Below are 24,771 nucleotides of genomic sequence, written 5' to 3' on the forward strand. Positions count from 1 at the left end.
GCTTAAACCAATATACAAAATGATGGTACAACATGACAAAATTTCATGCTGGCTGGGGCATCGCCCGGTTAAACAAGGCCCCCGTTGTTTCACCAGGGAACCAGGGCAAACAGCGAAAAGTCAGCTACTGGAACAAATCCTAAAACACACCCCAACTCAATATCGCCAGAAATGAAGATCGGTACTATCAAAGCCTGAATGGCAAAGAAATGTAGCTAGCTAAGGAATTAGATAAGTACCAGATCGATATAATAGGGGTGACTGAAACAAAAAAAGATAAAAACTGGTGAGATCTTTCTGAGCAATAAATACAAAATGTTATATTCAGGCAATGACAATCAAGGAAAAGAAGGGGCAGCCATATTATTCAACACTAAATGCGAGGCTAATCTTCTTGAATGGCAGACAGTCTCAAGTAGAGTGATGTGGGTAAATATCAGAATGGGGAATTGGACGATGAGACTTATTTTTGCCTATGGTTCCACAGAAGGTTCTACTAAGGTAGAAGTGGAGGAATTTTTTGATGCTTTAGAAAAAGCAACTGACACAATGAAAAAGGAAAAGTTGGTCCTTGTTGGGGATCTAAAAAGCAGAGTAAGAAATGATTGTCAGACATGCAAAAATATTTTTGGAAAATTTGGAGAAAAAAGCAAAGCTAATAATAATGGCAAATACCTGTTGGATTTCTGCTCAGGACATGGACTGGTTATTACTAACACCATGTTCCAACATAAAAATGTTCACAAATTCACATGGAGAGAAGAGGCAAGGAATAAGAAAAGTCTCATTGACTATGTTATTGTTGATAGTGATGTTTTCTCCCTGGTGCAGGACACAAGAGTGTACAGAGGATTTGAAATTGCAAGTGATTGCTGCTTAATCTTGAGCAGGATAAAATTGAATTTCATATTGAAAGAATGTTGAGCAGCTCTCAGATGTGAACTGTAGACTAAAATATACAAACATTATTGGAAAAAAAATGAAAGAGAGTGAGAACAGGAACCAAATCTTGGAGATTCAGTGGCAAGCCTTAAAAAAAACCCTGATTGATTCAGCCTGAGAGGCATGTGGTGAGGTAGTCTGCAAGGATAGAAAAATCAGAACTCCATAGTGGACACAGGAAGTTAAAGAGGCAATGAAAGAAAAGAAGAAAGCATATCAAAAGTTCCTGGCCAATAAGTCACCTTTTGCTCTTAGAGAATACAGAGACAAATGTAAAAAAGCTAAAAAGTGTGTAAAACTGGCTAAACAAAAGTCATCGGAGGACTTTAGCAAGACCGTAGAAAATAAATATCAAGAAGGCGGCAAAATATTCTGGAAGTTGTTGAAGAAGCTTAGAAATGGTGGAAAATATGCTGTAAAAGGAGATAGAGATGATAAAGGTGACATGAAAATGGGAGAAAAAGATATCCTTGAAGTATGGAGTAATTACTTCGAATAATTGCTAAATGAAACAAATAGTGATCAGTGATTTAAAAAAAAAAAAATAAAAAAAAAAACACTCAACAGGCATACAGTCAGGAATACATATCCATACTTGAAGTAGAAAATGCCATCAAAGGCTTGAAATGTGGAAAGGCAGCAAGAGTAGTGATATTCGACCAGAAATGCTGAAGTATGGTGGTATGAAAGTCTTACAGTGGCTGCACTGCATAGTTCAGAACGCCTGGACAGAGGGACAAATTCCCGATGATTGGAGTAGAGCTCTAATAAAATATATAAAAAATATATAAAAAAGGAAATAAAACTGAATGTGAGAATTACAGAGGTATTTTCCTACTGAGTGTTGCTGGCAAGATCTATGCAAGTATACTTGAGAAACGGTTAAGACGAATTATGGAAGAAAAGTAGTGAAGAACAAGCTGGATTCAGGCCAAATAGTGGCTGTCAGGATCAGATCTTCACTCTATGAGAAATAGTTGAGAAAGCATGGGAATATAACAAAGATCTGTATTTAAGTTTTGTCGATCTGGAAAAGGCATATGACAAGGTGCCAAGAGAGAAGCTGTTCAATATGCTACAGTTATATGGTGTCGTTATATCAAGCAATACTTATTCTTTATTTGAGTTGTAAGTCAGCAGTTAGAATTGAAGGAAATACAGGAAGATGGTTTAATGTTAAATCTGATGTGAGACAAGGATGTACATTATCCCCTCTGTTATTCATTATGTATATCGATCACATTATGAAGGAAAATGGTATTAAACATGATATCAGAATTGTAGATGTTAATGTCAGCTTTATGCAGTATAACATTGTCTGCTTTATGCAGGCAATGTTATACTGCATAAAGCAGACAATGTTATACTTAGAAGTATAACATTGTCTGCTTTATGCAGACAATGTTATACTTCTAAGTAAATCTGCTACAAGGTTGCAAGATTCCCTGACTAAATTTAATAACTGTTGTAATAGATATGGTATGAAGGTTAGCATTAAAAAGACAAAGACAATGAAAATAGGTAGAATTGCTCAAAATGTCAACTGTGTTGTGAACGGGGAACCTGTGGAACAAGTAAAACATTTCAGCTACTTAGGCACGATTTTTAGTGAAGATGATAAATTAAATATGGAAATAGACAACGGAATCAACAAAGCTGGTATGGTAGGAAGTCAATTGAATAAATTCATATGGAATAAGACAGAAATTAGTAGGAACACTAAATTAGCTGTATACAAAAATTTGAAACAGTGTTCAAACCAATTTTAACTTATGGATCTGAGAGCTGGGTCAGAAGTAAAACAGTTGACCAAAGACTAGAGACAACAGATATGAGAGTCCTGAGAAAGATTAGCGGGTAAACAGATATAAATAATTAAAAACCTCGTTTTTATTATGATACTGCCAATAATGCCAATGGCATTATTGGCATTATTGGTTTTATTGGCATTATCATAATAAAAACGAGGATATTAGGAAAGAACTTGACATTGTCAGCATCCAGGAATGCGTTAACAGAGCTAATCTCAGGTGGTATGGTCACTTAAACAGAATGGGCGAGGAAAGATTAGCAAAACAAGTGTTCTCTGCCAGGTTGGCAGGAAAACAACCAGGAAGACCAAGATATAGGTGGATTGATATGGTACTAAGTGCCTTAGACAATAGAAATATAAGATCTGATAATGTTGGAGTCTTGACAACTAACAGAATGATTTGGAGGAATGTATAACCGCGCTAGCTACGCGTTGCTACGTGAACATATCACCGCCACGCGGTCTCTCTTAGCGGACATTAATGAAGCTATTCGTGCTGTCGAAGATGAGCTTTCGTGCACTTTAAACCACGAACTTTGGTCGATTTTACATGACGTCTCATGTAACGCTGCTGACAAAGAATTTGAAAAAATACGAGGCCAACAGATGAAAAAATTTGAAAAATTAAAAAAGAACTCTACCGTTCTTCCAAAACTTGCTACAATACCATAATCAACCTTTCTTCCGTCACCCTGAAGCACTGAACGCGCTGTCATGTGGCCACAACTTCGCCATTGCTCCCAAAAAAATACCTAGTGAGTCTATGGAATGCACCATATGAGAACAGGTTGAAGATTTGTGGGTTGCAGAAACTAGTTGATAGGCGAAAAAGGGGAGATATGATTGAGACATTCAAATTGCTAAAAGGATTCTATAGGATTAATTCAGATGATATTTTTGAGATCAGGACTGGTGGTGGAAGAACTAGGGGACACCCATGGAAGCTGGGCAAGAGCGTGGTTAGCAGGGGTGTTAGAGCTGGGATCTTTACTTTTAGAGTGGTAAATGAGTGGAATAAGCTGCCAGAGTCTGTTGTGGGTGCTATGACAGTGAGCGAGTTCAAGGCAAGGTATGATAGATACTGTGAGAATGTTGAACAGCTGTGTGAACATGATGTTTAGGGGCTCCCTCGATGAGTCTAAGGACTCCTGGAGTAGCCCGTGGTAATAATAATAATAATAATATTATAATCCAGATCGAACGCGGAATCCGCCACCTTCCACATTAAGTTGCCAACAGTGTAAGACTGGATGTAGCTTGTGTCCTTTCCAAAGCAATCCCACCAAAAACCAACATATCCAACAAGGAATGTAAAGCTCTACAGGAAATGAAGAATAATAAAGAATTAGTTATCACCAAAGCGGATAAGGGAAATGCAGCTGTAGTCCTTAACCAAAAGGACTACAGTAAGCTGAATGCTCTTCTGTTAGATCGGGCTACTTACCTCCCTATCAATTACAATCCCATCAACTCTCAAATTAGAAAACTTCACAGGCTCCTTAAGAGAGTCACTTCTTGGCCTGTAGAAGTTACCAACAGATTAAAGCCGTTTAACTCTACCCCCCCCCCCCCCCCCCCCCCGTATTTACAGACTCCCAAAAATACTTAAAGAAAATATTCCATTACGTCCCATAGTGGATGGCATTGATTCCCCCACATACAAATTAGCTAAACATTTAGCCAAAGAGCTCACACACTATACTGGCAACACACCATCATGCTTAAAAAACTCAGCCCATTTCAAAGCCAGCATAGAAAACCTTACACTCCAACGTACTGACATAATGGTCAGCTTTGACGTCTCCTCTTTATTCACAAATGTCCCACTCAAGGAAACTTTAGAGCTAATCCAAGCTAAATTTTTTCTTCTGATATCTCAGCCTTATTTCAGTTCACAATGAACTCAGGCTATTTCGTTTGGCAGGGAAAATTCTACAAACAAATAGAGGGGACAGCCATGGGTTCACCACGAAGAAAAAGCCTTAGCCTGTGCCCCACAAAAACCAACCATATGGCTTTGCTACGTTGATGATATGTTCGCTATTTGGCCACATGGCTCTGAAGCACTTCTCTCCTTCTTAACACACTTAAACAACCAACATCCCAGAATCAAATTTACCCTGGAAAAAGAGGAGAAAAACAGCCTCCCTTTCCTAGACACACTAGTCACCCGCCAGCCTAATGGAACCTTGGTTTTCTCAGTTTACAGAAAACCCACCCATACAGACAGATACATTCACCAATAATCCCCCCCTCCACAACAAGGATTACTCTAAATCCATCACCATTCCCTACATTTGAGGCACCTCGGAAAAGATTACCAAAATCTTAAAAAAGCATGATCTGATCTCTTGTTACAAACCTTACAGAAAATTGGCATGCCTTATCTGCTCCACTAAAGACCAACCACTTCCCCTAGACCTACCTGGTGTATACCAGGTCCCTTGCAGTTGTAAACTGTCTTACTTTGGCCAAACAGGCAGGACAGTGAATATCAGAATTTCTGAACACGAGGACTACATCCGGTTTCACAAGTACAGCCATTCTGGTCTTTCAGACCATGCTCTGGATACACACCACAGAATACGGTGGAAAAAAGCTACAGTAATACACCGTAGCAAATACTAATTTGAAAGATTATTTATGGAATCAGCCTCAGCCCTAAGAAATTATCCAAACCTCAACAAATTTGGTTGTATGCGACTGCCCCAAAGATCTTTTAAGGAGAACTATTGTTCTCCTAAATAAATTTTAGGAGAACAATAGCTTCATCTCTTCATTCCCAGTTACTGTGTTGTAGTGCCTACGTGCACGTACTTTTTTTGTAAGTTCCTTTAGAAGATGGCAACGTGACGTGACATTGCCAAAATATCGGAAAGTATTTATTAAAGTATAATTTAATTTATATCCTTATCTACGTTGTTCAATTCCTTAAGTGTTTTAATAATGCATAACCAACGTATAAGCCTGTCTACGAGGATAAAGCTCATCTTCTCCATTTTAATAATATTTTTAATAATATTATTAATCCCCCTTTTTCCCCTATTTAAATCCTCAACTTTCTGCTTATTCATGGTATTAATATACTTCTTGCATAATGTGATAATCATAAAAATTAAATTTCAGCAAGTAGCTGAAAATTGCCGATTGATATACAAGGGGACACCCAAAAGTAACCAGAATTATTGTTTTAAAATTGTTTTATTAAAGTTTATAATAGCATATTCTAGTCTCCTTCAAAAGTACTCTCCATGTGAGTCAATGCACTTGTCCCAACATTTTCCACTGCTGGAAAGAGTTCTGGAACTGTTCAACTGGAATACTGTTTGTGACCTCCAGCGACTTTTCTTTCACTTTGTCTACATCAATGAATTGCTTCATTGATGAAGCAATTCATTTCATGGTTTTCTTTATTTCATGGTTTTTTCATGAAATTTCATGGTTTTCTTTATTCAGAGGAATAAAAAAAAAGTCAGATGGAGAGAGATTGGGCAAGTAGGGATTTTTTTGATCCTCTATAGCAAATGAGCCACAAATTTAGTGGACATGCATTTCATTTGCAAATCTTCTGTTAAAATTTGCTGGCACAAACCCCATGACAAATTTGTCTCTTCAGAAACTTGCTCAGTGGTCTTTCGATGATCTTCATTGATTGCCTGGCAAACCTTTTTGATGTTTTCATCATTTCTACATGTTGAAGGTTTGCCAGATCATGGTTGGTCTTCAACTGGCATGTCCCCATTTTTGAAATGGGAAAACCACTCATAGACCTGTGTTTTACCTAAAGCTTCATCCTTAAGGCCTTGCCAAAGCATAACAATAGTTTCAGTTGATGTTTTGCCCAAAAGAAAACAAAATTTCACTTACACTCTCTTCCTTGTCAGCCATCACAAAATCGCCAAACTTGCTTATGAGTAGTTACCAAAAAAGCAGCCAGAACAACGAACTCAGTTCACACAGGATGGCACCACTCATAATGCCAGTGGCATCATGAATGTGCAGTTTTCTGAATCTTTGTCTGAATTCAATTTCTTAGTCTGAATTCAAGCACTTGCCTTACTCAAAAGAAACCATCTGGTGAGAACCCATGCTGATAAAGGGGGAACAGCAGTTATGGAAAAAAAAGTAACTAAGAGATCATTCTACTTAATATTTATTATTATTAGACATCCAAGGGGGTCAAGGATTTATTGAGGGAGGCCATACATCATCCACGCCAGCTGTCACATCTTCTCTTAAACTTATTTACGATAAAGGCACTCACAAGTTGAACAGGCAAGCTGTTTTACTCATAGTTCTATGAGAAAAAAAATCTATCTACTTACCTCTCCATTGCTTCTGCCTTAGTATCACCACTCTGGGTCTGCCTCCCACTAACGAGACCTCAATAAAGGTCGAAACTGGTCTGGGTAGTGGCCCTTCCCTTAATGCATAGCAGTATGCACGTCTGCAAGAGATGTGCTTTGCATTATGGGAGATACTGAGAAAAGGAGTGATGAGAGCTTGGTCCACCTTTGCTCTGAGTTGCCAAGGGATGTACCACCTTACCTCAGTCCTGAAGATATTTTCAGGTGCAAACTTTGTTTGTTTACACTTGGATAAAGGATTAAACTAAATTTATTATAATATCTACTTATCCCTTTCTTAACTGCACACAAACTAAACTTCCATGGCCCTTGCCCTCTTCCCACCTTACATATAATGAAAAATTTTATCTACCAGTATCCTATGACACCCTTCAAAAGTTTATAGACCTCAGTTATATACTCCTTCTACTTCTGTCTACCAGTGTCTTCAGTCCACATATTCTTAATTTCTCCTTATAATCTACATTCCATAATCTGAATATCTTTTTTGTAACTTTTCTTTGCATCCTTTCCACAGCTTGTGTATTCCTTTGGAACTAAGGAGACCAAATCTGTACACAGTAGTTCAGGTGCAGTCATATTTATTAATACATCATGTGTTTTTTGGCCAGGTGGCCTACTCTGATCCCATGTCATCACTTTCAACTGCTGTTTTCTATTTTATTCAAATGTTCTCTTCATTTTTGTTTATATGCTCTGGTAACAGTTTATTTGGTTATATTTAGAGATTATAAAATTTCTTCATTTGTTAGTCCAGCTGTTTATCTGAAGATTTTCATATCTGCTGTTTGAATTTGTTTTTCCATTTTTCTTTTTTATGGGTTATGTTTTTATTTCATATAATAAATTTTGTTTAACATTGTTTTTTGTATACTATGGATGACTTAAGTGTATTATTTATTATGCATTTACTTTAATAAATACATATTTTTTACAAGTCAACCCTTGCAATTAACAGCCATAACACACTAGCAGATAGGTTTAACTGCCCTATTAAAGCATTAATTAGGTTTCAAACAAGTCAACAAACATGAGGCAAAAATTAGATTTTTCATCTTTATATGATACAGCATTATTCAAGTACCCGAAAGTATTTACTTGTTTTGATATTTTATTATCTGTCACTGTTTTTCTTCTAATTCTGTTTACTTCTTTGAAAGCCATTATTATTATTAGTTATTGGATATTTTCATATTATACTGTTCTGAGATTTTATTGACTGATTTTACTGATCTTTGTAAATCATCTTCAGATACAGTTTAGTCATCTACAAATTATGATGTATCAATCATTATTAGTGGGTTGACTTGTATTCCAAATGCTGTTTCCGAATTGAAATTATTTATCCTATTTTTTATTTTTATATTGATCCATGCATGAGAGATCACAAGACCTATAACACAATACTCCCACATGGTTAAGGAGAAGGAATCTACTAATAAGTTCTTGAAAAGCTGGGAATTGTATTCATTGGGAAAAACAATATAGGGAAGGCTGCTCCAAACAACAGAAATAGATGAAATGAAGGAAGATTAGAAGTTTAGTGCAATATATTTAGAGTTGAATTGTGTATGGATGTTGACGGATGGCTGTTGTATAATTATGTGATTAGAGGAAGGAGAAATGGTTAACAAGTTTGGTGGAGCAGCACCATGAACATAACTATAAAGGCATAATGCAGAGGATTCTGAAAGAAAGCCCTACCTGTTAGGTGGATTGCTCTTTTTTTGTATACAATCAAGAATGATACATATGTTTTCAAACAATATTCTAAGATTGGTCAAATTCAGAATTTATAAATTCTGAATTTGAATTAGGAGTTCAACAGGAGAGAAGTGCTGTTTTAATTGAAAAAGAATACCAAGTTTATTGGGTGGGTGAGGAGGTTGTGGATGTAAAACCTTATTTCAGAATAAGCTGGATGTCATAGTCAGCTCAAGAAGAGAAAACTAATCTGGACTGGAAATCAGAACCTTCTATAAGGAAAGTTAGGAAGCATTATTACATTGTCCTAATCTGAATAATTATTATTCTGTTATTTTTTTATTTTTTCATGCAAATCCCAGCCATGAAAGATTAACCTAATAATGCATTGGTATCATGAATAGGCTAAGGGTTAGATAATCTGGAAATCCTTCTCTAGAGACTAAAACTTTTAAGCTATATCAGGTCTCCAGTAAGCAGGAAATTTGTCATCTAATAACATTCACCAACACTCATGTTTGCTGTTGGATTTGAACCCACAATATATTGTTTAGAATGCTATCCACTTAGCCAACAAAAAATTGCTTGTCATTAGTACCCAGATAATCATCCACCTATGTACTGGTAACTGATTACTAAACTTTGCTAGAACTCTTGTTACAGTATTCATGATTGTTTTTTTATGTGCTTTGTCAATCCTTCAGTCATATATGCTTGTGCTGTTGTTTCATTTTACTTACTGAAAATGCCTATGATATGCTGGGGAAAAATTCTATAAATAAAATTTTATGTATTCCGTATTTATTATTTGCTTATATGGTAAATAGCTCAGTTTAAGGACAAGTTCACCTTCACTTTTCCATGATATGTACAGATAAGCAAAGGTGTTGCTGATTATTTATATCACTACTTCATGGTTTAACAACACACTAGGAAAAAGTAAATATTAATTTATTGATATTTTGCTGGATTTCTGATTTCAGCATCTTAGTGTAGAAATCAACTGTGATAAAATGCACAGCACTCAATTAGAATGTACTAGAAACAATTCTGATTATTACTGTGGAGCTAAAGTTAAAGGAATTAAAGGAGTGTGTCATAGCTGATGCAATTTCAAAAATAGTCTCTCAGATATATAGGTACTTCCACATTATGCAGCACAGTTGTCTTTAATCCTGTGTGAAGGCATATTCAAAGCATGGTCTGCCAGATCTAACTTGCTTACCATACAGATGATCATGGATGTAGTTTGTATATTCTTTAAGGTGGATGTTAACAGATCTACCAGTCTGTTCAGAGTAGGTACAAAGAACTTCATACACTTCACAATGCACAGGAGGATGAAGCTGATCTGAGAACAGATGAAGGTTGCTAACTAGGTATGTGATTTGAAATTAGCATAACGATTCATGCTGAAGATTCTGGATCAAAAACTACATAGAAACAGGAATGAAATAGGTAATTTACTAAATAAACTAAATATTTGCAACCTTGGTTTTACTTTGGACAGACCATCATAATATGAAGAAAAGAACATTAAAACTGTATTCACCATGAACAATCAAAAAACAGACTTGTTCAACATGCATTTAGATGAAGACCATTTCATCAGATGACAAAAGTAAAGATGCTGCACAGATATGCTTGTTTAAATCTCAGAGATTGTTTCTAGAAGTCGTTTATGTACTACAGAACCCATTAAACTGTAATAGAAATGATGATTTAATTCTACATAAATTTTGGAGCTTAAAGGCAGTAATTTTTGGAGGAGAAACTGTCAATTCACATTTGCCCTTTTCTTCAGGCTTTTGCTTTAATAAATTAATTTTATGTTGTTGTCGCAGACAACTATGTAGCCCACTCGTACTCACACCAACTGCCTTAATTGTTTTAAGCATTGCTTGCATGCACCTGCATCGCTTTTTTTTCTACAAGTAAAATAATGCTACTGTGAATTTTTTCCTTGACTAAAATATTAAAAATAATAATTAATATACGAATATTTAAATAATAGTATAAAACTAATAATTAACTATTCTGCAAAATATTACAAAGAGATCCACAATTTTCATTTTTTGGAAAAAAGCAAGAGTAATCTCTGGTCAGTATGACTGACCATAGATTAAAGAGAGATGGTAAGCTTCACTACCAAATTGAATCCTAATACCTGATTGGTCTAACCAGAAACTTTTCACATGTGCACTGAAAGTCACAGAAAAGAGAAGATCCAACTCGCATACCACACAAAAAGACCGTCGACGCGCTCGTGCTAATTCCATTGTAAAAATCTGCAAAATGACAAAATCGCATGCCATTTATGTTATGTAAAAAGAAAACAAAATTAAATGTTCACATAGTATATTTATTAAATTCGCAGTATCTTCATAAAAACACAATATAATTGATAATAAAAGTCTATTTGAACATCATAACTAATTTGTTTTGTATTTGAATCATTACATAAAATTTAAATATTTTTCTATATATGAATTCGATTTACGATGGATTAGTTGGAATGTAATCTCATCGTACGTCATAATGATAACAAATTGCTTTACAGGTAAAGAAACAATTGTAAAAGGAATTGTAAAGTAATAATTTAAAAGATAAATGATGTGAACTACTTTAATGGTTCCAGTTAAAACATGTGACACCTGTGTTTTTAATGTATTTTACTGATGCATGTTTAGCTGTTTATTGGTAATGCAATCCCTTTTTCACATCAGTTGCCTGTATCCCATAATGCAATGCATATATCCTTACAGACATGTGTAATGCTATGCATTAAAGAAGGGCCACTATCCAGACTGGTTTTGACTTTTATTCAGGTCTAATTAATGGAAGCCAGACCTTGAAGTGCTACCAAGGTTGAAGCAATGCAGAAGTCATATTTCCATACACAACTAGTCAAAAGGTGTCTCACCTTATTACTGAAATATTCTGCATTAGAGATAGATGTTGAAAGTTATACTAAGATTAAAGATGCCAAGACTTATATTCTTGGTTTCATCCTTTATTCAACTGTAAGCAAACGAAGTTTGTGCATGAAGTCACTTCATGACTGTAAGATTCAAGGCAACCAGTGGTGTGCCTGAAGAATCGGTCATTGGCCTACTATTATTCATTCTGTACATTAATGATATTGGGAAGGATTTGACATGCGACATGCAGCTCTTTACTGATGATGCAAAGGTAGGTAGTGTAGTGTAATCAGGAGTGCAGCTGACACAGTACTTTCAGAATGATTTGAGTAGGCTGGAATTATGGGCATGTGAAAATGGCTGTCGGTTCATTATGTAAGGTCATGCACTTTGATGTAATTGGATATCCAACGTCGTATTGCCCTATTTTTCGATAGATAACCACGCGTTATCTATACAAAAAAGTCTAAATTCGTTAAAAATGAACATGCACGGTATACATTTGAAAGGTATGAGAGGTAAATCAAATTTAATAACCAAACTAAGGTAGAAGTATTACTTAATATTTATTGAACATTACACTATTCAAATCCAAAAAATTCTTCATCAGACTCAATATTGAAAGAATCAATTGCATTAAAAATTTCGTTTGGTATTTCTTCAGCTTCATAATCATTGTCACCGGATACCACTGCATTTTCTTGTGCTTTAATGAAACCGCACAGCAAATTTTGTCCAACACTAGTGGAGGAGCACACACTTAAATTGTTTCTCTTCATAAATCCAAAAACACAAGATGGGTAGGCCTTGAAATCCTTTGTTATCGTTTTGCGTAATTCTTTTCAATTCCTGCAACACACGGACAGTCGATATTCTCATACCTTTAGCTCTTTCAGTAACAACCCAATCGAACAGTTTTTTTCCTATGGTTGGCCGTAAGCACCTTCTAAACTTCATAGCATGTTTCCTTGTATAGCCTTTCGCCATTCACGAATACTACTTTCTCCAACACTGAACAATCTACCAGCTTCACGATTCCCTTTTTCCTTTACTACTTCTACCACTTCAAGCTTGAACTGCGCTGTATAGGATTTTCTCCGAGAAGTACTTCTATCTTCCATGGGTAATTCAGATCTAATAACAAAATATAAACAAATAATGATTTACTTTATGAAATATTTTAAAACAGGATGTACGGAATAATGTAACTTCATAAAATACAAAAAATGTACACCTACCTTTCAATTGTTGATGCAACTAGTTACAAGAGAACAATTACTAGCTACGCATGTGCTTTTAAAGAATTCCCTCTGTCCTCTGTATGTACTTCCTAACTCTACCACTAGTTGACACATGCGCATTATCTATACATCAAAAGGATTGACGAAAATGTTGGGGGCGCACATTATCTATCGAAAAATACGGTATATTGGCAGGATTATGCCAGAAGAAACTGATCAGGCTAGGGATTTTGGAGTGTTAGTAGACAGGAAGGTAAAGTTCAAGGCATTGCCATTATAAATACAACTCAGAGAATAATGGCAATGCTGAAACAAACTACTTTGGTATGTAAAAATAAGGTAGTGATTTTGCCTCTTTACAAGGCCTTGATAAGACTTCGTTTGGACTATTGCACGCAGGTCTAGACTCCTGGTTTCCATGGTGATTCTGATACAGTGAAGAGAGAGCAGAGGAGAGTGTTAAAAATTATATCAAGATTGTGGAATATTGATTATGAAGACAGACTGAGAATTTATAGGTTGCAAACAAGAGAAAGAGGAGTGATATGATTAAGAGTCACAAACTTCTGAAAGGGTTATATAGAATTTCAGGAAACAGAATTTTTCATTTTATGGATTCTCAACTTCCAAGGATGCAAGGGCATCCTTGGAAGTTGAGAATGAATGTTGTCAAGAAGGGAATAAGGGTAGATTTTCCTCTCATTGAGTTGTGTGGGTTGGAATGGATTGCTGTTGGATGTTGTGTGCACCAGTAGTGTGAATGAATTCAAGAAGAGAGATGACAGCTGGTGCAAATAATATTGCCTTCCTCTATGAGTTCCTCATGCCCTGGAGGTCTCTCTTAATAATAATAATAATATATGTTGAAAGTTTTGCCACACTTGGTTATACTATAAATTAGAGATGTCCAGATATCATACTTTTGGTTTCATCTTTTATCCAAGTGTAAGCAAACAAAGTTTGCACATGAAATAACTTCATGACTGGGCTACTTGTATATAGAGGCTAATGACTTCACATGAATTGCCTTAGTATCCCATAATGCAATGCAAATATCCTTATGGGCGCATATGAAGTGACTTCACGTGCAAACTTTGTTGCTTATGCTTGGATAAAGGATGAAACCAAGAATATAACTTCTTGGCATCTTTAATTTTTTGAATCTTACAAATTCACACTTCCATACATGACATTTTGATATGTCGGCCATTCTCTTATCCATGCCAATAGTACATAATCCAATCCTATATTCTCCAGTTTATGCAACAGTCTTCCATGCTGTATTCTGTCAAAAGTATTAGCAAAAAAAAAAAAAAAAAAAAAAAAAAAACCAAACTTGTCCAGGAAATTCCCAAACTTTTTAAATAAAGATTTTCCTGTCTAATTTAGAAGCTATTCGGCCATATTGCCTTCAAAGTACTCTCCTCCACTTTGTATACACCACTGCTGGCATTTTCTTCCATCCTTTGAAACATTTCTGGAATGCTTCTTTCAGGATACTGCACAGTTCTACTAGTGATTTTTTATTTATTTATTTTTTTTTTCTTTATCAAGTTATTTGACTCAAAATATCAGCCTTTCAAGGTCAATTTCAGTTTAGGGAATAAAATATAGTTTGCTGGTGTGAGGTCAGGCAAGTAAGCAGGCTGTGGAATGACCATTGTGTTTGTTTTGCCAAAAATTGATGGATTAGTAATGTGTGTGTGCATGTGCATTATCATGATGAGGCATCAATCAGTTTTCCCTCCAAGCATCAGGCTTTTTTTTTTCTGATAGCCTCACAAAGGCTCATTACCTCAAGATAATACTCCTTGTTCACTGTCTTGCCTTGTGGAAGAAATTCATGGTGAACAATGCCCTCAGAATCAAAAAAAAAAAAAAAAAAAAAAAAGTCATCATCATCACTTTGACTTTTGTCCACACTTGTCTTACTTTTTTGGGTCGTGGTGACCCTTTTGACACTCTTAGCCATAAACCCTTGTCTTATTCCCGGTAATGATGTTTTTTAAAAAGTTTTCATTCCTCATAAGTTTGAGTGAAAAGCTCTTGGCTCACACCAACTGAGTTTGTTTTTGATCGTCAATCAAAAGGCGAGGTACAAATTTGGTTACAATGCTATGCATGCCTAAATTTTGAGTAAGAATCTCATAACAGACAGTTTTTGAAATGTTTACTTCTTCAGCTACCTTGCATACAGTTAAACAGCAGTTAGAATGGAAGACTTGATGAACTTTTGCAACATTTTCATCAATTTTCGATATTCATGATTGTCCTGAATGGGAAATCTTTGTCAACTGCAGTTCACCAATCTTTGAAATGTTTCCACCACTTGTACATTTGAGTCAGGAATAAAGCCTCATTTCCAAATACAGTTTTTAACATTTCAAATGTCTCGGTGAAAGATTTTCCCAGTCTGGTGCAAATTCATTTCATTTCATTCAATTCATGATCAATGAATTCACACAAATTCATTGATCATGAAAATCGCTCATTTTAAATACAACGAAAAAATCACCAGATGCACCCAAACACGTTATTTATTTCGTATCCAAACAAGTGGCACAGTAATAAGTAATTGGTACAACATTATTTACAACTAATTAGGATATATTACAAATCAGGACAGCTTAAATTTAGTAGGTAAATTATAAAGTGAATAATAGGTAAAAAATCAAGGGAATGGAAAACTATATATAAGTTACATACAATAAATAGTCAAATGTTCCTCTGGTATCTTGCGCAAACAGCTGCTATTTCTGTGCAAGATGTAAGGTCCTCTTTGATGCAAGATGATTGAAGAAAGGGGCAAGAAAGAGGTGTTCCATGGACTGGGTTGTCCCACACAGTCCAATTTTCATTTGATGAAAATTTTGTTTACAATATCCTGTTGAGGCTTTTCCATGTGTTCCAGTCCAAGTGGGCACCAGGTGGTAGATGTTTGGCTATTGGAGTACCAGTATTACTCTCAGGGTACAGTTTATACCATTGTTAAAGCCTTGTCTCTAGAGTGTTAAGTGATTCAACAGTTGCTAGAAACAATGTTGAGATCTTAGTCTTTGGGGCACTGGAGTCTGACCAAATAGTGGGTGGTGCTCATCATTCATTTGTCTGCTTCTTTCATTAACTGAGAATGCATATCTTTGGGTTGAAGGGGGGGGTAATACCAGCTAACATATACAGGTCCCCTTAATGGTGTTGGTTTCAGGCATCCTGTAATTAAGCAGCAATTCTCATTCAGTGCTGGGTTCAGTTTTTCAGCATGGCAGGATCTGGCCCATACAGAGCAGGTGTATTCAGCAGGGTCAAGACAGAAGATCTCAGTGTGGTAGGATCCCCCCCATTTGGAAGAAGTAAGCTTTCGTAGTATATTTTTTCTTGCATTAACTTTTGCCTTCATTTTTTTCTGTGTGTTTTATATGAAAGAGTGCGATCGAGAGTCATACCAAGGTAGACTGGGTTCTAGGAATGTTTTATATGGGATCCTTCCCAAGAAATCTGTAGCTTCTTGTTGGCTTCTTTATTGTTAAGGCAGAAAAGGCCAGTTTGAGTTTTCATGGGGTTTGGTTTTAATTGATTATTGCTATAAAATGCAGTTAGCTTATCTAAGGCAAGTGATAGGGTAGTTTCATGGACTTGAAATTATTTGATTGAGTGGCTATTATGACAGGGTAATCGGCATAGATAAAATTTCTTGTTCCTGGAAAGATGGAGAGATCATTGACATAGATGTTGAAAAGTAAATGCCCTGGGGAGAGGCCATGTTTTTTGGGGATGCCAGTGACTCTTCCCATCCCCCAGGTCCACAAAAAGGTCTGTTTTCCAAGAGTGATTGAATCAGGAGGACAAGGCAATAGTCTCTAGTTATTCAATATACAATCATACCCTGAAGTTATGTGGGGTACGACTGTGTAAAAAGCGCGTAACTCGGGGTATAAATTTGCATGCAATTTATATATATAAACATACAAAATATTAGTTAATTGGGACCAAAGGTTTACAAAAACACCTATATTTTTTAAGAAATATAATCATAATTGTAGTTTTTCGTACATAAAAAAAAGTTATTTCGATGCCGATGGTTTCATAAAATCTAACAGATTCGTCTGACAGCATAATGTCTTTTTCTTGTCATGCAAAATATCTTCATAGCAAGCTAATGATTTTTTTATGCTTTTGCCTTGTGGCTACAATTCGTTCCTCGTTATCTATGTCCTTCAAAATCTGCAAACCTTTCTTTTATGATTGTTCTTACTGTGAATTCCCATAGATCGAACTTCTTTGCTAGCTCACAAATTTTCATTCCGCCTTCAAAATCCTTAATAATGTTGAGTTTTGTTTCCAAAGTCAATGTTTTCTTTTCTTGCTAGCTGTAGAAGAATCGGACTTTCTTTTTTTGGACGACATTATTATTTTTTATGTGATAAAATTTTTATCAAGAACATAACATTAAACAATCGCAAGGTTTATAGACTATAAAAATCGTGTATGAATGGAAACCGTGCGGAACACGTCAGTGCTTGTTCACAGCATGGGCGACATTGGCGAATGCGGCCAGCGCTGGAAAGATACGACTAGTGGTGAGGTGTGAAGCGGGACAGGAATACGTATGTGTTTCTTATATATAAGAAACCGCATAACTCCGGATTCGCGTGAATCGGGGTATGACTGTATATATATATATATATATATATATATATATATACAGGGTGTTCGGGATAAATTTGACAGTTTCGTAAGGAAAAAGAAAATCTTCTTTGTATCTAATAAATTTAATGAATTGACAAAAAAACATTACAGGCAGAGTTAATTACAATACTATCAACAAGATTTACTCAAAATAACCACCATTAGCATCGATCACAGCTTCAATTCTGCTTCGGAACCTCGAACAAGCTGATGCTACAGTCTCCCTGGGAAGGGCCGCAAAAACTGTTTTAATTTTATCCATTAACTGGGCTTTTGTATTACTGGAAGTGCGATTGGTGTCTTTTTCAACTGCGCCCCATACAAAATAATCCATGGGGTTAAGGTCTGGGGAGTTTGGAGGCCAAACATTTGGACTGGTGAAGTCGTAGAAATTTTCAGACAACCATTTTTGACTTTTCCCAGAGGTGTGGCAAGGGGCCGAATCCTGCTGCCATACATACGGCCTACCATTGGCTACCCTTGTTATCCAGGGCTTGACTACAGTTAGCAACTCCACGAACAAAGCCCGAATTCCAATGCCAGGGTTCTTCAACACCTGTTCCTGCAGATTTGCGAGGAATTCTGCTGTACGAACGCAATCAGATCGTCTGCTAGGTATCTTTCTTCTTGCTACATCCTCGTAGTCACCATTGCAAGTCTCTAGTTCATGCCTGATTGTTTTTACTGTATTCAGGGAGCATTGGGCAGCAGTCGTAATATCCTTATTTTGATGGCGGGCACGAATCATCATGATACAAGTTATTCTCTTCCATGATTCAGGTGGGTTCTAGCTATCCATCCTTTCTGACATCTTGTATATGAATGAAGAAGGGTCCAAACTTTTAAATGAAGAGAAGTGTGTGTTAATACATGTAACTTACGGAAAAATATAATTAATTATAAATATGTCAAATTTATCCCGAACACCCTGTATATATGTGTGTGTGTGTGTGAAGTCTTTTTTTTACTGGTTCTCGAATTAGTCGATCTCTGGCACATGCAATTGGGTTTTTTCTCTTGGAAACTCGGGTTTTTCATCCCATAAACTCAAGAAAATCGACCATAAAACTCGCACTATTTTCAGACATTAAAAATATTGTGTTAGGGTTAGGTACATGAGATGGCTGCACTTGTTAGCCATCTCTTCACTGCATGCCGCTTAATTAGTGATAGCCTTGTGGCCATCTATCTCTGATTGACTACCAGTGGAGGTTTAACTACCCAGTTAAGTCTCCAAAAGTTAGGTAGGGCTAAAACGGCCTGACCTTCTTCTTACTTTATAAGGGAATAAAAGACATTAGCTGATTTTTTTTTTTTTTTTTTTTTTTATATATATACATTAAATAAAAATTTAATGACTAGATTCTAAAAAAAAAATCTTTCAAGTTTATATTTGCTGTGATGAAACATGGTAGTTCTTCCCTCATCTGATCCTGTGCAAGATATCCAAGGCATGGTCAGCTAGACCTGACTGACCATAATTGCAGCAGCAGATGTATTTCCTGTGTTCACCAAGGCAGATTTAAAAAAAAAAAAAAAAAAAAAAAAAAAAAAAAAAAAAAAAAAAACGACAATCTAAATATGGTTCTGTTAAATTTCCCAAGATTTGGCAAACTTAAGTTTTAGGCCTCTCACCCAATGCTAAGGCTAACCAACATCTAGGTCTAGAGTGTTGGAAGAATAATGATTATCAGGTTAATAATTTGCATTAGATCCTGACTGATAGCAAATGATTTGATTTTCTTTCTGGCTTCATCTCTGAAGTTAGAGAAAGGGAAAGCCAGTTTGTGTTATGAACATTGATGTCTCCAAAGAAGATCTCATAGCATGGGTAATTAGACTGTATGAAATCACCATTTCAAAATAAGTAATCAAAGAGGTCAGCATCATTTCATGAATTAAGAAGGTGGTTCATGAAAACTATAAAATGAGGTAAGGAAATCTTAAGCCAGAACAGATCATAAAGCAGGGATTCCAGGTTTGTAACTCTTTGACAAGGACTGTCTGATTTGACAAAAAGCACATCTCTTATTTTTAACAGAAAGCATCATGCAAGAAGTAATTGGAATAGCTGAGTGGATTAGATTTAGAGGATGCCAGTCGGGATTTGATATCTACAACATTGTAAGGATGATGGTTAAATGGATATGAAAGAGTTTTTTTTATTATGTGAAATTTTTGAGGTGTTTTGGCCTTTGGATATGTTTTTATTTTTTTGTGATGGGTTTTATTGCTTTGTGCAGGTTTTCTGTATCCACAGTGACACTACTATATTTGGTTATTTTTCATGCTTGAACATATCTTCTAGGGAAGATATGTTTAATGCAGAAACTGATAGAGCAGCAATATGTAGCAGAGGTGACGGACTTAAGGATATAACTCCCTCACAGGGAGTGTCCAGACTCCAATCATATAACGATCTCTACATACTCTATAATTAGACCTCCCTCTAGTCATCATTTGGCAGAGTAAGCAGTAGAAGATAATGACTGGAAACCCTCCAGTTGCATTACCATTAGATTCATTCTTGTATACTAACTAGCAGCCAGCCTGCAGAAACTTCTTTACTGTACTCTCAAATGGAGGACGTGCTTGCTCCTAAATTTATTAATAACAGCATGTTGAGCATGCGCAGAAAGGTCATGATCTGCTATGCGAGATGAAAGAGAGATAAACCGTACTCTGGAGAGGAAACAAGGCAGTAACTGCTTTATGCTTTCAACAAGCTGGGTGGCAGTGTTTCACTGGGCAATGAAGGTCGTCTACCTAGAGGTCAAGTTGGCATTTCCTCCAGCTAGGGAAGATATGTTTATATAATGGCAGTACTGACCTCTCCAGAGTCTCATTTGTAAACATGCCATATCATGCCCTGCCTTCACTGGGAAATACTATGTATTGCTCGTTACTAACCAATTAATGGCCTGAGGTATATTTAAAATAAAAATAACACTGCATTTTATTTTAATTCTTTGTTGGAATGATTCTCAGTATGCTAAGAACAAAATTATGAGAGTTGAAATCAACCTTATGCCAATAAGAATCATTTTGACCATGTTCAGAGAACTATTGTTGGGTATAGCCTATTTGGGCTATTCCCAACAATGGCTCTGAACATTACTGAGATCATTCCATGTGGTGCTATTATCATACTAAATGATTGCTTGTCATTAATAAATTTAGAAGGAATGAAAAAGCAGCATGTAGGGCATATTGAGTAGAAGGAGCTCTGTAAAGTCTCCTGTTTTTGTTGACAGGAAGTTAAGAGCCATGTTTGATGACACCTACAGGTATATGAGGTACTTGATATGCCAGCCTGGTTGGCTGAGTGGTAGTGTATCCGCTCTCCAGCCAAAAGGCTGCGGGTTCGAATCCCACCGTGGGCATGGATGTTTGTAATTATTTGTGAAAATACTGGTGATGGTGGGCAGTAGATGACATTGGTGTAGATGATGTGGTTCATTGTAGTTGGTGGATTGATGGAAACAGAGAGCTATAGAGTAGTGCCCTCCCTCGATGACTCATTGGAGGTGTCACGTAATAATAATATAACATAATATTTCTTGGCTACCAGAAATAATCCATATTATAATTAATTAGTTTATCAATGATAAGCCAAAAGGAAGTGAGAATATCTTTAATTTACTACAAAACCATTTTCATAAAATTTATTTCTCCTTTTAAAATTACAGTATTGCTCAATTGAAGTTAGTCTCTCTCTCTTTCTTCCATGACATATGAGTGGTGGTGGAGTATGGTTTCCTTGATGAAAACTAAAACCTCAATGTTCATCATTTTTTTTAAAAAAAATTACCTCTATTACTCAACTCTTTTTTCTTTGCGTGGTTAGCCTAGTGGCTTTGCGCTTCGCAACTATATTCCTGGGGAAGGAGTGTCCCAGGTTCGATTCCCATCGAAGACGTGAGGAACTTGAGGATCTTCCTCAGGCATGGCCAAGTTAGCTGGTCTTGGGGCCCCCCTGCAGTAGGGTTTTTTCTGTCAGTTTATCTGGCATTCCTGGCATTCCCGCAAACCGGCCCCGTGAACATGCGCTTCTACAGTCAAAAATATATCTCCCCCCCAGCAGCAGACTAGGCGACAGGTCGGTTGGGAGTGGTACTAACAAGTAGTCGCATCTAAGTAACACACCGCGGACCCTGCATAGGAAAGGGGTAATAATGCGTAGTGAACTATATATTTTTATATTTCACCAGAAATATGAATACTAGGTATTCAGAAAAATCTTGGAATAAAAATATATTTTGTAGAATGATTTTTACAAAATACCCCTACCAAGTTTGGGCTCCATAAATTGCAATTGCTTGGTAGGTCTTTTTATTTGGTTATTTCTTAAACTCTATTTGCATTTAGGTTGTATTTTAAATCATCTGATGGTGTTGAATGTAGAATACACTATATGAAAGGTATTGGGAAATATTACTATGGATGTGTGACATTAATTATTCAAATAATGATAAGTGATTGTATGTTATACTCATGATATAATAACTAAACATTTGTTTTTGTTTTTCCTCAGTTCATCAGCTTATAGCAGAAGAAGAAAAGAATGGAATTCCCTCTGAAAGGATTATGTTAGGAGGATTTTCACAAGGTGGTGCCCTAGCTCTTTATTCAGCTTTGCGATACACAAAACCACTGGCTGGTGTAGTTGCTCTTAGCTGTTGGTTACCACTCTACAAACAGTTTCCTGATGTTAGTGAAGAAACAAGAATTTGTGAATATAAATATTTTATTAAATACGTGTACAAGTAGAATTACTATATCTACTCAAAACTGGGATGATTCTGTAACTCTTCTTATTTTGGAAACTGAATTAGATATAGAAAGTTTTTTTCACTTTAGTATAAATTAAATTAAAAATGCCAAGATATATTCTTGTATAATAATTTATTCCAGCATAAGCAAACAAAGTTTTTGTTTGAGGGATACTAAGGCAGTTAATGTGAGGTCATTAGCTTCTATATACAAGTAGCCTAGTCTCGAAGAAACTTCACCTGCAAACTTTTGCTTACACTTGAATAAAGACTTAAAGAGTTTGATTATCTCGTACCATTTTTAATTTAATTTAATTAGATATCACACATATCTAATGTGTGATATCTAATTTAATTATATTAAATTAGATATCACACATTAGTTGGCTGAATGGATATAATTTTTTGCATTGCCTAACAGGTTATCAGTTTGAATTACATTGGGCATGTCTTTGGATGATAGATATTTTCATCACGTGGTGTGAAACATCATAACTCTTTACTTAGGCTGAAGTGGTTTGAAAAGCATTCCATGTTTTTTCAGTGAAGCAGGGTTTCATACTTATAGGTTTACAACCTTTCATGAGGTAGATGCTCACAAAAAAAATAATAGTAATAATAATGACCAAACACTCAATGCCCACAATAGAGTTTTAATCTGAAAGCTAAATGTGAATGATAAGCATTAGTGATAAGTGATAAATATTATATTTGTTACTTGAAAAGTTTAATCAGTTTTATCAATATATCTATCAAATTTACGCAGATTAATTACACACTAATACCATTATTATTTTATTTATTTTTTTATTTTAGATAGTAACTTATTATTTAGCACTCCTCTAAAATTGGATTTTTATCGTGATTTATTGTGATTTTTCCTTAGAAAATTAGTGTTTTATAGTACATTAGAATATATTTTCCTGTTTTTAGAGTATTTAGTGTCTTTATAACATATTTTTATTGTGATATTGTAATGTTAAATGCAGCGGTAAAATGGCACCAATGACATAGAAGAAACGGAACACTAACAAGAACAGTGAAGTAGCGAACAAGAAGATTTTCTCCACTAAAGAAGATATTAAAGAGGATATTGAAAGTGATTTAACCTCCGAAATTGCTAAGTAGTTAAATCAGATTATACAGATGATGAGGGAATTACAGAAAGTTGAGCGGCATTTAGAGGAACATAGGAAGAATATAAAAAAAAAGTAAAGCAGCAAAATGGAAATCAACAAAGCACGGAATCAGGTAAGTTAGCACGTAATAACGAAAATCTGGTAAGTAAAGTTGATTGTAAAAAGCAGGATGTTATTTGGTATGGGGATTATCATAACACATGCCATTGATGAGTGGGTTATAATGTGCAATTAAGTATGAGAGAGGATATGAAAAGGTGGTTGTTAGAAAAAGTGGGAGTGAAAAAGTAAAAATCTTTAGTATATTACCTAGAAAGAAGGGCTATAATGGCCAATGATTCAATATGTAGGCTGTGTAGACGGAATGGATGTGCATTATTGGATGTGTGGAGTGCATTTTGAGAGAAGATTGGATTTGTATAAGAGGGACAGCCTACACTTGAATGCATTTGTCATCAGGAGTCTTGGAAAATTATTATCTAATAGAAGACCTAACACAGAGAGTCAGAGAAACTGAATTTTGATGAGTGGAATCATGAGAATCTGTGTGTAAGAGTGACAATGTTAGATAACTTTGTTAATGATGGGAATGGTTATTATTATGGAAATGATTAAAGAAAGAATGGTTCTGTGTTCATCTGATTCGGACCTATCAAGCATGTGTAAAGATGTCTGCATAAGTAAGGAACTAGATAAGAACAGAGATTGCAAGTTGTCAAAATGTGTCAAAATGCAGACCACAGACAGGAGTATACAAAAGAGCTTGCAGGCAAATTATGTCTGGACATGAATGCTAGGAGTATCAGAAACAAAGGAGTAGAATTTGTTGCCTTGGTCAATAACTTGGGACTTCAGATTGTAGGCATTAGTGAGACTTGGCTATCAGAATCAGACATACTGACTGGTATCAAGTGCAAAGGGTACAGTATTTTTAGGAAGGATAGACAGGAGAGAATGGGGCATGCTGCTAATGATATCAGATGACTTGAATCCAGTTAGACTTGAGACCTATGACTTAAAAAAAAAAATCAGCTAATGCCTTTTTATTCCCGATACGGGAGTAGGCGAGGCCATTTAGCCCTATCTAAGTTTTGGAGACTGAGTGGACAGTTCAATCTCCACTGGTACCAATCAGAGATAGATGGCCCAAGGCTATCACTAATTAAGCGGTACACAGTGAAGAGAG

The 24,771-nt window shown here is 35.8% G+C and overlaps 1 protein-coding gene across 1 annotated transcript in view; it reads left to right on the forward strand.

The window, feature by feature from the left end:
• Apt1 (Acyl-protein thioesterase 1) overlaps positions 1-24,771 on the forward strand; it is a 139,067-nt gene that overhangs the window by 79,624 nt on the left and 34,672 nt on the right. The window contains exon 5 of the mRNA XM_090391927.1: positions 22,209-22,384. Coding sequence (XP_090248053.1) covers positions 22,209-22,384 — 176 coding nt within the window. The remainder of the gene's footprint in view (positions 1-22,208; positions 22,385-24,771) is intronic.

Source organism: Typopeltis vanoorti, chromosome 4 (assembly GCF_054136105.1).
Source record: "Typopeltis vanoorti isolate ZY-2024b chromosome 4, IOZ_Tvanoo_1.0, whole genome shotgun sequence".
In the NCBI taxonomy this organism is placed as follows: Eukaryota; Metazoa; Arthropoda; class Arachnida; order Uropygi; family Thelyphonidae; genus Typopeltis; species Typopeltis vanoorti.